At 40.6% G+C, this 13,867-nt stretch overlaps 1 protein-coding gene across 1 annotated transcript in view; it reads right to left on the bottom strand.

The window, feature by feature from the left end:
- Positions 1 to 13,867, bottom strand: part of IGFN1 (immunoglobulin like and fibronectin type III domain containing 1) — a 151,054-nt gene that overhangs the window by 120,128 nt on the left and 17,059 nt on the right. The window contains exons 2-6 of the mRNA XM_069238894.1: positions 10,507 to 10,627; positions 8,056 to 8,195; positions 7,107 to 7,206; positions 1,863 to 1,910; positions 1,738 to 1,783 (exon numbers count right to left, since the gene is read on the bottom strand). Coding sequence (XP_069094995.1) covers positions 1,738 to 1,783; positions 1,863 to 1,910; positions 7,107 to 7,206; positions 8,056 to 8,195; positions 10,507 to 10,621 — 449 coding nt within the window. The 5' untranslated portion in view covers positions 10,622 to 10,627. The remainder of the gene's footprint in view (positions 1 to 1,737; positions 1,784 to 1,862; positions 1,911 to 7,106; positions 7,207 to 8,055; positions 8,196 to 10,506; positions 10,628 to 13,867) is intronic.

The following is a 13,867-nucleotide window of genomic DNA, read 5'->3' as shown; positions in this document are numbered from 1 at the left end:
AAGATTTAGAGGTAATATCTCTTTATTAGAAGAAACTAAAAAAATGACTTAAGAAGAGTATGGACTACTATGGTCTAAACATCATAAAATCTACGTTTTGCAGGGTTTCACTATAAGGAAGGCACAACCTTTGTAAGATAAGGAGGCAGGGTTTAAAAAAGATGCCTGGTCAGAGTAGATAAATCAGTTATAACCAACTTTGTAAATTAAAAACTGAGGCAGACTGCCACACTTACTGAAGGAAAATTGTTCTCTATCAATTAAATATTTGGTATGCCCTGTTAAAAACTGCCAGGATAGTCATATTAATCCCTCTTGAAAGTACTGTGTTACCTAAAGTTCTCTCCATAGTATTTTAAAATTTCAACCAAATAAATTGTTGTACGAAGCTGTTATACACTGATTTACAAAACTGTCAACATTTCAATTTTCCAAATGCCTTCAGGACACAACGTCCACAGTCTTCCAAGTGGTGGATCACCTCAAATAATGAGAAACAGCAATCTAGGATACTTTAATGTCATATTGGGGTTGTGAAATCACCGGCTATCCCTTTTGGGTAAATTGCAAAACCAAATTGTTGTCGTACTAAAATGCATTTTAATATAATTCCAGAGATTGTTATCAAAGAAAAGGTTTCTGGTATTACCTATTAGCTGCATGGAATTCCAGCCATCTCACTCAAAACATATTATTTGTACCATATTTTATTGTTACTCCCAAAAGAGGCTTGGAGAATATGGAAGAATGGTAATGTCATCTATTTTCTTTACCTAACATGCATTTCCTCAGAGAGCATCACAATAAAATTTGAATGTTTGAATAAAATATATTATTATAATGAGCACTCAAGATTCAGCAAGAAAGTAAAAGTAAATCTCTCATAACTTATAGTCATAGGTTGGGAAGATCTTAAGCACTAGAATGTGATATTATTTAAGTTTCCAATTTACTTGTGTAATTACCTGCCATGGTATACTTATGACTTTGAACTTGTTTTTGTTTGACAAAGTGGAAACCAGAGCACAATGACAGTGGATTGGAGAAAGGGATACATATTCAGATGTTTTCAAGGTACCAATGTAGAAAATGCCATTTAAAAAGGAGCACTACTAGGACAAGAGATATTAGCACAGAACTTGCACATATCAAGGGAGATACATACTGAAAGCTATGGTCACCTTGCCAAATCTTTCAGAGAAAAGGAGATCTTTTAACAGTCCAGAGAGAACAGTGGAAATACAGTACTAAATTCAGATTGACAGATATATAAGCAATGTTTATTCAGGTTTAGTTTCTGTGCCATGCCTTGTCCTCAACTCAGAATAAATGAGAACTTAATTTTGAGCAAAGGATTCCATGGAAAGGGAAGTAGATTTTGGGGAAGGGATAACTATGATTCAGCCAAATTAACTTTATAGCTGCAATCAAATAAGACAACAGTTATTATGTCAGTTCTATGAAATTCTCAAATTCTTCCACAAATAAAGGCTTGAATGTTGTGGTATGTACCATTAAATGCAAGCAATTCTAATAACCAAAATTATTGTTCTTGACTTTATAGAAGTTCAACCACCAGTGTCTTGGAAAATAGTACTGCTGATGTCATGTATAAGACCTGGGGAAAAGCAGGCGTTTTGAGGCTACGATAGGACTTTGTGTACCTAGGATGACAAATAGTGCTCCTGTTACTATGTTCAAATTGTGGCATTGGTTTTGTCTATGCAAGAAACATACCGCTTTTTAAGATTTTTCCGGAGGTCAAGAAGCTCCTTTTTCATGTCTGGAATTAGAGAAATTAGCAAGTTAAACATTATCTTTGCTAGGTGTAGTTTAAAAAAAAAATTACAGCAGAATATTACCTTCTTGATGCTTTTCATTGGGTCTGTTCGCCTTTTTCTTGAAGCCAACTAAAAGTGTGAAAAACAAAGGTAAGGAAACTAACAGAAAATATAAACTTCAGAATCTATAGACCTAAGGCCCCTAATCCCACCTCATGGAGTCATCAGGTTGCTTTTACTTAGATAGTGTCTCTCCATTTAGAGAATGATTTTAATGGAGTCAAGCCAATGCAAAACAAATGAAGGGTTCAATATCTGATTTTATTTCTATTAATGCACTATACCAATTAGCAGTCTATGGAAAATAGAATGAAAAAATGGGCTCAGGTTTCTAGCGTCTGGCATGGTTCACAAAGGGTCATGATGTATATGTAGGAAGTCGATGCCAGCCAGACTACCTGTCACAATTCACTGGTTTAGATGTAAGTTTACAGCGGATTTCACAGATATTTAACTCATATTGTACATACTGTGGAAGAAACGTTCCTGGGAAAATCCCTTCCTCTCCACCCTTTTTGTATTTTGGGTGCTTTGTCATCCTATTCGACTGTGAAACACACTTACTCTTACCTTTAGTTGAAGTACATGCTATGTAACTTCAGGTTTTGAAAACACATGGAAAATATTTGTGAATATACACAAAGTTCCAACTTAAAGTGGAGGCTTCGACATGTATAATGGGGGAGAATGGCTGCTCTGAATCAACAGAAACATCTCTATCCTACACTTTTTTATCCTTCTGTATAGACGTTTACCTTGATAGGTGAAATCTTCCATGGGAGTGTGATGAATACGCACAGAAATTCTGATTTCGTGAATTAGAATTTCCGTTATGCATGGGGAAATTAATATTTTTATGCCCAAAGGTGGCACAAAATTGTGACTTAAACCATTAAAGAGGATTTTAAATTACTATTTTCCATATACCAAACATAAAAGTCCTACTTGCTCTCAATCAAAAGTTACCACTTTCTTACAAATATATACCCTCTCTATGTAATCATGTATTTATATACATATATAATCCCTTTAAAAAACAAAGGTTACAGGGACATTATAGTTAGGATCACACTTTTAAATGTACAAAACCACAGAAATTCATCAGTTATAGTTAGAGCGACCTCAAGTAACTATAACTCGTGCCCTTGGGTAACTATAACTCGAGCCCCCACCATGCACAGCTTTTTCATCAAACATTTTACTGCAAATATTACATTGATATTATCATTGATGCTATCAGATATGTCATGAGTGTCGTAATTTGTGGGTTCATTAGCAGTGCATGGCTTGGGCATGAGTTATAGTTACCATAGGGCATGAGTTATAGTTACTTGGGGTAACTCCAACTATTATTGGTGGATTTCAATGGTTTTGTACGTTTAAAATATAAGCCTAACTATAATGTCCCTGTAACCTTTGATTTTTTCAGGGAATTTCTATTTTTTTCATTACTATACATGAATCCAACCACTGCCACGGCTGTGCGAGAGAGCGGTTGGGAACAGGGAGGCCAGACCCTGAGGCCGAACCCCTATAACTACCCAACCTTGCACAGTACACAGCCTTCACCCATGCATAGCAAAGGTTGCCCACAAGACCTGGCCTGCAGCCAGACCTTGCTGCCAACCCCCTAACCACCCAACCCCATGCTGGGCACGGCCCTTTGGGTGTTTTCAGTGGGAGTGTGAGAATAGGTGTGAGAGGATGTATCTTGGAGTGAAAGTGGCTTTGAGAGCGTCTGTTTGGGTGTCAGAGTGCGTACATCAGTGTTTTAGTGGGTGCATCATTGTGTGCCTAGGTCTGTAAGTGGGTGCATGAGGGTGTCAGTGGGTCTGTGAGTGGGTGTGCAAGAGTCTGATTGGGTCTGTGAGTGGGTGAGTAACTATCTGAGTGGGTCTGTGAGTGGGTGTGTGAGGGTCTGACAAGGGCTGTGAGTGGGTGCACGAGCATCTGAGTGGGTTTGTGAGTGGGTGTGTGAGTGTCTGAGTGTGTCTGTGACTGGGTGAGTATGTGTCGGGGTGAGTGTGTGAGAGGGAGAAAGACTGAAAGAGAGTGAGAGTGAGAGGGACAGAGAGTTTTTTATGCTTTTATATATGATATACTTAGAATGATTATTTCTGGACCAATTGAAAAGAAAAGTGTATTTGTCATTTAAAAAGAGTAAGATCACCTTTCAGTATGAGCCTAAACAGTTGTAGTTTAAAAAAAAGAGAGAAAAACAAGTTCGGCTAGACTCAAACCCTCAAAACTCAGTGTTTAGGCCTGTGATCTTCACACTGGACTATTCATTTTTTTGTTTTCTTTCTTTTTTTTGTCCCTTTATGGGCTACCTGGGACCACAGGGGAACCTGTAATAGCTCCCTGCGGTTCCTACATGTTTTTCTTTTAACATATTTTTTAAATGTAAAACAAGTCTCTTAAAGGCTATCTGGGTCTGCATGGGAAGCCTCAAGGTCACCCCCACAGTCCCATTACTTCAGCAATCAAGGAGCTGCCTTAATTAGCAGCTCCTTGGTTGCTGAAGCAAACCTTTCATCTCTGTTCCATGCACACATACCTGAGTGCCGGAAACAGAGATGAAATCTCCACTTTGTGACAGGGAGACCTGCTTGACAGTTCCCGCTGTCAGAAAATAGAGTGTTTACAGTAACTTGAGCTTCAAAGCTGCAGCCAAGCCACAGCAAACAGCCATATCCTGGGGGTGGGCATCCCAGGACATAGCAGGAACCGGCCTTAGGGGGTGGCAGTCGTCAGGGCCATCAGTGGCTCCTCAAGGAGGGGGCACGTAGTCCCCCTCCAATGTAGGCAATGCCCCAGAAAGGTGGTGGTCCATGGGCATAATGGGGGTCTGAAACTGACCCCTTTTACATTATTATGTGCCCGGAGAGGTGGCATGTCCCTCCCACTTATATTACATCATTTGCCCCGGGGAAGTGGTGGTCCCTGGGGCTGTGTTTATTTTATTTTATTTTTTAATTTTCACTGTGGATTTGCGACCCCGTCACAAATTTGCATTAATTTTTTATTTCTTTTAAAATGCTTTTTTAGGCCTGGGGGAATCCCTTTGGGACCCCAGCACTAGAGCTAAGGGGTCAGGGTGTTCATATCCAGACTCCTTATGCATTTTTTTGTCTTTTTGTCTGGGACTCAGCATCAGCCGAATCCCAAGATGGTTGCCAACACTTCCTTATTGAAGTGTTGGCAGTCAATCAGATCTCAGGAAGAGAGCTGGTGGGGTCGCAAATCCTTTGTATCCCTAGATATACAAATTTGGATTTCCTTAAATTTTTCAAAAACTACAGAACGGATTGACACCAAATAACAAAAAGGGCTCTTTCTAGCCCAAGAGCTACCTTTCTGCCAAATTTGGTGTAATGCCGTCCAGTGGTTTTTGCACTATCTCTGTTAAATATTTTCTTTGGGAATTAACATTAAAAATGCTGTAAATTTCATCCCTCCTTTATCTCGGCCCCGCTTGACAGATCACCCCGAAATGTTCCACACAGCAGCTCACGTGATGGTCAATTATTTGGGGAAACTTTAGTGAAGGTTTGTGAAGCAGCACCAAAGATATAGGCAACCAAAAAACAGCTTTTTCTATAGAAACTAGGTCCACACTATAACTACCTAGTGGCCACTAGGTAATGTGTAAGGGCATATATATATATATATATATATACACACATATATATATATATATATATATATATATATATATATATATATATATATATATATATATATATATATATATATATATTACTTTAATGCTACTGTAGAAGAGAAAAATAATCACTCTCTCCAATACACTACTCTGTCTCACCCTATACCTCTCTCAATCTATCCTGTACCTCCACTCTCTGACTCATCCCAAACCTCCTTCTACTACTATGACCTCCAAAATAATCCTTTCTAGACTCTTCCCACTGTCCCTCCTGGCTCACACCAAACCACATTTTCCTACTATGATCTCCCAAACATCCCTTCTAAATTCTTCCCTCATATATCTCCCCTTTGACTCATCCCAAACCTCATTTTACTACTATGATCTCCCAATTAACACTTTCTAGATTCTTCTCTCTTCAATCCCTTAATTATTCTATTCAATCCAACTAACAATCTCACATGTCCACTGCTCAAATTAACTCATATTTCCCTATGCTAATCCTTCACTAATCCTTTTGGGTGCCGGAGTAGCATGCTACTTGCCGAAAAGTGTTCTGACGCCATATCACGGGTAGTAAGTGCTATATAAATTCAATTACAATGACATATGGACATTAAACATTGCATTGACTCAGGTACACTGTCATTTCATGTTGAAGTCAGTAAATTGGCTGCACAAATTCTTAAAACATTGATGCACGAAGTGCACACACAAGAAAATTTTGCAGCAGAAAATTGCACTTAGAATACTACAAATGTGTTAACAGATTTGCATATATTTGTGGTAAACAAAAATTAACATCTGTTTCTCAGTGCATTGGTCATTGTGTATTTTACTCTGCTACAATTTGTGAATTAACATCAATGGTGGATCATGCGCACTGAGCCTACTATTGTGGGACGCTGCATGTTTTTTTCTCACAAACTTCTTGCAATTCTTGTATTAACTACAATTACTACCTGTCATTTGCAGAGTTTTGCATGTGGGGTTTTAACTTAAAATTGGGACTCTTACACATTTTTTGACTTGGGTCTGCTCCAGGAGAAACAGTCCAATGCAAAATGGCAGGTCATACTTACTCTAGACAGCAACAGAATCAACCCCAGAGTGATTTCTGGCCTTATTAGGCCTAAACAGTGAGGTGTAGTTTTGATTCCTGTGGCTTAACCAGCATGGGACCCATATGTGAGTGTACACTTATGAGGTTATAATGAAATACACTGTTGCTTGTAGAAGTCTCAGCTGCTAGTCACAATTCTAGACCAATTACCAGAAAAGACTCCAAAGTATCCCCTTCGCTTGCTGCTGTTTACTATCGTTTTGAGATTTGTTGAGAAATTCTTCACTGAATCACCTTTCAGGAATGATCAAGCACATAACTCCAATCTTCTTTAGTTACAGTGCATTCAGGTTGTTTGCACAATTATCTTTTGTTGCCCTTCCATAATCTCAATGGTTGTATCTAATTTCCCTCAGGTGATCTCATTCTTTTTTAGTCTCCTTGAAAATGCATTTGGGCATACTTGAGCCAGAAAGCTAGCCCTTCTTCTACTGCATGGTGGTCTGGTTTATAGATACATTGGGCTTCCTTAACTCACTTTCTATGATCTTGAGGTTGGTCATGCAGGTTGCCTCCCCATATGCATTAATAGCTGTGCAACAATAGGAGTCTGCATCCTCTGGAGTGACATTAAACACCTAAAAAAAAAAAAAGAAAAGTAGTATCATGAAGCCAAATAAATATCACGGAAGGAAAGCTCCATCTGTGGCAGAACTTCTTCACCTCCAATCACATAACTTTATGCTAAGAGAAAACCTATACTCAGTGGCTCCTACTGTCACATGTTGTTCTTCCTAAAGGGCAGTACCACCGCCCCCTTCTATTCATCTTCTCCCATCCTGTCATGAAAGACAAGCTCACTGAAAGAAGACATTACTTGTGAACCTGTGTTTCCCCTAACCCCTCCACCTTGACTATTTTTGACATCCTCAGAAGCTTACCAGTCGGGGTTGAATATGACCTTCAAGGACTGTTATCCATGTCCTTAGTCACAGACGGAGCCATCCACGGTTTTTCCTGGAACCCTTAATGAGAATCCCCAGAGCCTTGTTGTTTCTAGGGTGGAATTTCATGTTTAAGACTTGGCTTAGGGTCAGAGGTGTGTGCAGCATGAAGATAATGAGAGAGAATATATTTTTATACTACACATTGCGTTAAAACCTAGAGACATTCACTACATTCGACATAGCACTGGGGCTAATTATTACTTTGCTAATCATTCAGTAATGTTCCTCCTTGAAGAAGGAAACTGCAATGCTAAACTGACTTCAAGACTGGTCTTCCTTGTTCTGTTTGGCATTGTTGCTTATGTGCAGCAACATTGTATTTTGAACCCTCCTTTGTCAGTGTAGTTGTATTCTCTAGGGAAGTTTTAAACTGCATGTTTTGTGTTCCACTGACCTTAGCTGTCCTTCTATGCAATAAGCTATTCTGTATTTTGCCCTTTCCTCACTCTGAGTGAGATGGTGACTGGCTGTCCTTCTCACCTGCAGGATGAATTCGTTCATAATGCTGTCATACATGCTCTTGCACTTGGATGGGTTGCTGATGTCTCCTTTGCCACGTTGCCATCTCACCTCTGGTCTAGGTTCTCCTGTCACCACCACCTTGAACATGGCAGTTTTACCTAACAAATGCAGGGAATAGACTATAACAGGGCAAGAAAGACATAAATTAACAAGCTCTGAAGCCTGACAAGAAGTGTCTGGCAATGCAGTGATGTTCAGATGACTTGTGCTGTGCAATGCGCAAAACAGTAACCTACTTCCTATCCACACTTTAACCAAGTTGCCTGCGAGTCAAATCGGAACAGCTTTTGTTACATGCACTGGGACAAGTCCTACCAACCCTGGTTAAAGGGCTTGTTTTGTCTCTTGCCATGTAGAAATCTATCTTTGCTCCATGGACGAGCAGAACTTCATTTCTTTATTGTAAAAAACTTAAAGAGACTCTTCCCAGGAATGAACTAAGTATGGAAGAGTAAAGTATAAGAACAAAGGGCCAGATGTATCATTTTTCACAATAGCGATTACCTAATTGCGATTTGTAGCGAATCGCAATTAAGTAATCGCTATTGGAATGTATGAAACTCTAGAAGCTTCATACTGCAATTCGCAAGGACTCGCAAATCGACCTACCTCATTAATATTCATGAGGTAGGTCACAATTTGCGAGCCATTGCGAATGGCTACAATCCAGGGATGGTGGCCTGCTGGGCTTTTCAATAAATCAATCTTATTTTTTTTTTTTTTTAATGCAGCCATTTTTCCTTAAAGGAAAATGGGATGCATTTAAAAACTAAAAATGAAAAGTTTTCTTTTCATTTTTTAAGAGTTGCCAGTGGTACGTGGGACCACTGCCTGCTCTTAAAAACGTTTTTGCATGCATTCAGCAAAGGGGAAGTTCCCCTGTGCGAATGGGTTACCACCTACTTGAAGTAGGTGGTAACTGCGATTGTTTTGCAACCGCATTCGCGGTCACAAAACAATCATACATACCTCTGCGATTCGGTATTAGGTAGTGATGCCTTTGACACGCCCTTTCCTAATACTGAATCGTTATGTAGTCGCAATCCAATTTGCGATTCGGTAACAAGTTACGGAATCGCAAATTGGATTTGTTACATACCAAAACGCATTTTTGCAATCGCGAACGGCCTGTTGGCCCGTTTGCCATCGCAAAAATGTTTGATACATCTGGCCCAAAGTTCAAATTTTGAGGCTCAACTGAATGTTCAAATTACTCAGCGTTGCCTAGTTTGTGTACCATCCAGGTAGAAAATCTAGTTGACCATTTAAAATGGTTCCTACTAGATCTAGTTACTAACATGAGGTTTTACAAACCTACTGAACTAGTTTTATGGAAATGTTAATGGCATATTCAGACTTTTTATGTGTGTGTGCTACAGAACACTGACTTCGGGTGGTATTTTTATGCAACCAGCAGAATTTCCACGTTTTGTTTTCCAGATCATCTGTAGCCTAATGGGCCAAAATTGGATCCACCAGAAATCATTTATAACTGCAATTCTAGCAGAGGATTTATGCACAAAGTGAAAAACTTAGGGCATGACTTGGAACTCAGCAGTCGGGTTAGTACGTCGCAACAGTGACGGATATCCCGTCTGCCGAAATCTGAATCCCATAGAATATAATGGGATTTAGATTTTGGCGGACAGGATATCCGTCACCTTTGTGATGAGTAATCTGTCTGCTGAGTTCTAAATCAGGCTCTTAGTGTGTTGCTGGCTTAATTTATGTGACATAACAGGGTCATAAAACAGTCACTGTACAAAGCAAATACAATTATGGTCAATGAAGATTGAAACTAAACTAAAATAATGAAACCTATTGAAAGTGAAATTATTACTTATTCTGTTTTAAATTATTTGCTCTCTTCTCAACATATGCTGGGAATGCACATGTTTTTCACAAATTCCTTTGCTGTGTCGAATAGCTAATTTTTGCACACACAGCTACGCGGCTTCAGCTCTCCTTTACCATGAACGTAGTGGCACGGACATGTCACTTTGAACACAAATAAATTCAGAAACATACAAATGTGCAAGCAGTAACGTGGCACCTCTGTGCGGCTACATCCCTGTACACAAAAGAACCGAGAACTGCTCGCCTGGTTCACATGCAGAATCAGTTGTTTGACAAAACTAGAAGGTATTTGCTACAAGTTTGCGATGGGACCATGACAACACCCTTTGGAATTAAAACTATAAATTTGCCCCAGGATACATGAGTTTGTGAACCTCTTTCTGTGCACATCTGCCTGCCTTGTAACTGCCAGAGATAGTTTTGCTGGCTCACTGCAGTGAGGAAAAGCATTTCTCACTTTGTGTTCCTAACAGGAGCAAGAACTATGCGACAAATATAGGACTGGCCCAAAATACCCCTTGCTTATGAGCATCCCCCAATTCCGAGTCTTACCTTCTTGAATAGTCAGCGGGATGGGCTTCCGTTCTATGTCTGGGGGGCTGCACCCAGGGAGCACATCTTCAGTTGTCTGGGTTAACTTCACCCCTGGAAGCAAGGACTTCTTCATGATGATCTGTTGACAGATAAAGGTGAAGGTAGGTACGCAAATATTCAGAATGAGGCAAATATTTCCTTATAATAGTTTGCAATACAAGTAGTAATAAAGAGACAGGTCTAATCTTCATAAACCCATTTTGGTACATTTATGACTATTTTGATGGATGACTTGGCAGGTGGGGAACACAGAGACAATACAGGAGGCAGCTAAAAGGTGACAGACGAGACAACACAATCGCTGTCTAGAAGGAGGAGTATTGTGTGGTCTTTTGAAGCTGCACTGGAGAAGAAAATAGGCCATAAGGGTGGGAGCCAGAAGTAAGCCCTCTCGTGTGTTTTGCCAGTTTGGTCTATGTGCTGTTAGTCTTAAAACACAAGTTATATTTATCACCTGGAAATATCGTATTGACAGAAACATAACTGGTAGCAGTCACGTTCATGTACACCAAAGCTACACAGCGAAAAATAAAGGCATTTTGGAGTAAGTAAATTAGTATGCCATATGTACTCTGATGTACTCTTACATGCCTTTGTGAATTGTGAAATGGCTAAAGCAAATAAATCCCAATTTTCTAAAAGTTGGATTTTCAAAATTGTAATTTAAATCATAAATTAGGATTTTCATTATAATTCCAGAGACACCAAACATGAACTGCTCACCTGTTCCCATTTGGAAATTATACTTATAAAAGGTAATACAATAATTCCAATGTTATCCTATGGGACGGCTAGGCCTTGCAGTAGGGAGAAACACAATGAAAAGTTCTTCACTATAATGACATGTAAAACTTTAAAGTACATGTTCTACTTGTTAAACACCTTGCACCCTGCCCTTTGGGCTGTCCGAGTCCTACCCAAGGTGTGACTTTATATACTAAAACAGAAGATTTGGGACTGGCAAAAGGGTTTAGTTTGCCAATTCTAATTGGCAGTTTAAACACACACAGGCTGCAGTGGCAGGCCTGAGACATGTTGAAAGTGCAACTTTGCTGGGGACTTACCATTAAATTAAATATGCCAATAGGGTATAAGCTAATCTAACATGCTCTAACATGTACTTTCGCACTAGTTAGAAGTGGTAAAGTTTGCAGAGTCCTAAGGCGAGCAAAACCAAGTTAGTAAAAACAGGAGGTCTGAAGGCAAAGGTAAGTGGGAAAACCACGCCAAGGATGCCATGTCTAACATATGTTTCCCCAGCTGAAAGTGGGGAGAACTACCCAACCCCTTGGGGTTTTCTTCACTAAGGTGAAAAAACCTGGAGAGACCATCAACATTATCATGGTCTGTTCCAGGGTGATGTTCCACTGTAAAGTCCATTGCCTGAAAGAATATGGACCACATCAATAGTTTCGGATTCTCACCCCTCATCCACATTAACCATCTGAGGAATCTGTGGTCTGTCTGAACCCCGTAGTGAGCACAAAACAGGAATAGTCTCAGCTTCTTCTGTGTCCAGACCACTGCAAAAGCTCCCCTCTCTATTTCACTTCTGTCTCCAGGGAAGTGGCCTCCTACAGATGAAGGCTACAGGTTGATCCCCGCCCTCTTCATTTAGCTGTGAGATCACAGCCTCTATGTCATGCTCTGAAGCATCCGTCTCGACAACTAATTATTTGCCAAAGTCAAGGGCATTGAGGATGGGTGCTGTGCACATGGTCTCCTTCAAGGTGTCAAGAGCATTCTGGCACGCCTCTGTATATATCACCTGTCTGGGCTACTTCTTCAAAGTCAGCTCTATCAAGGGTGAAACAATAGTGCCATATCCCTTGACGAATCTCCTGTAGTAGGCAGTGAGGCCTAAGAAGGCTCTCACCTCTGTCTGGTTCATGGGTGGTTCCCAAGCCAGGATGGTCACAATCTTGGCCTGGAGGGCTGCACCTATCTGGCACTTACTGGCCTTGATAGTCAGGCCTGCCCTCTGCAGGTCCTAAGCACTTCCCTGAGGTGGCATAGTTGGTCCTCCCAGGTAGAATTGAAGAACGTAGTGTCATCGAGCTAGGCAGCCCTTAAGTTCTCCAATACACCCAGGACCTGCTTGACTGGTGGCAGGGGTATTCTTTAATGGAAAGGGCATTACCTGGAACTGGAAGTGCCCTTCTAGGGAAGAGAACGCGGCCTTCTCTTTAGCCCCCCCTCGGTCAAGGCAATCTGCGAGTACCCAAATGTTAAGTAAAACGTGCTGATAAACTTGGTAGGTCCTAGCTAAAAGAGGATTCCTAGGTCTCTGCTGGAGACACTGAAGTAGTGCACTTACTGGACGCCGCTCAATGTAGTGGTGCAACTCGTACACGTTTTTTTAAACACATTTTATTGAATTTTAACATTTACGCAAGTCAACATATATGAGCATAAAACTGAGGTATGCTAATATCTAGGGCAGTTGTTTGTGAAGTCTCATTGTTTAACTTCTCCGTTGATCAGTACAAGACAAAAACAGTGTTTATCTAAACAAATCCTCACTCCACCCCGTTCTAGCACATTGTGTCTATCAAGTGTTCTGGTGTCTGTTCTCAGCCTGGTTTTGGAAGGAGTGACCCCAGTGGATCATTCAAGGATATCCTGTCTTTCACCCGTTATGTACCCAGGTATCATATGGTGTGGAAAGTCCCCTACTCATGTTTGTAGGAACCCATTTGTGTCTTAGTTACTGGGAAAGAGTTTCAGAGCATGGGGTCTGTGTTCTCTAGAGCATGTACAAGGGTATCCCAAGCCCTTGTTCCCTCAACCATGCCCTGGCCGCTCTTGGTTTCTTAGAATTTCACTACACCCTCATATCTTGCCCACTTCAGCAGTTCCTGTTTCCAGGTCATATATTTGGGGCCTTTCGAGGCCTTCCAATTTCTGGTGATTTCCCTTTTGGCTAGGAGGAAATCTAGGTCCTGAAACTGATTAGAGATTTTTGTCTTGGCCGAGTGAGGGTAACAACTTAGCAGGCAATGCCCACATTCACAGGGTGTGCCTCTTTCTTGTAATTGGTCCCCAGTATTCCGTTAAGTATGCGCAACTCCAGAGCATGTGAAAAATTCCACAGGCCCTTCCCCATATCTCGGGCATTTGGCATCTACTAGACCAAAATAGCGATAGAGCTTTAGCGGGGTAATATATGCCCTACGGACACACAGAAGTTAATTATCTTAAACCAGCATTCCTGGATACTTTGGGTATGCGTACTGATATGCCTTTCCATGCTTCGTCAGTGATTGGGATCCCCAAGTCATCTTCTCATTTTTGCTTATGTGCTGACCGGGGCGGCATA

Source organism: Pleurodeles waltl, chromosome 6 (assembly GCF_031143425.1).
Source record: "Pleurodeles waltl isolate 20211129_DDA chromosome 6, aPleWal1.hap1.20221129, whole genome shotgun sequence".
Lineage (NCBI taxonomy): Eukaryota > Metazoa > Chordata > Amphibia > Caudata > Salamandridae > Pleurodeles > Pleurodeles waltl.
This window is presented reverse-complemented; position numbering and strand designations above follow the sequence as displayed.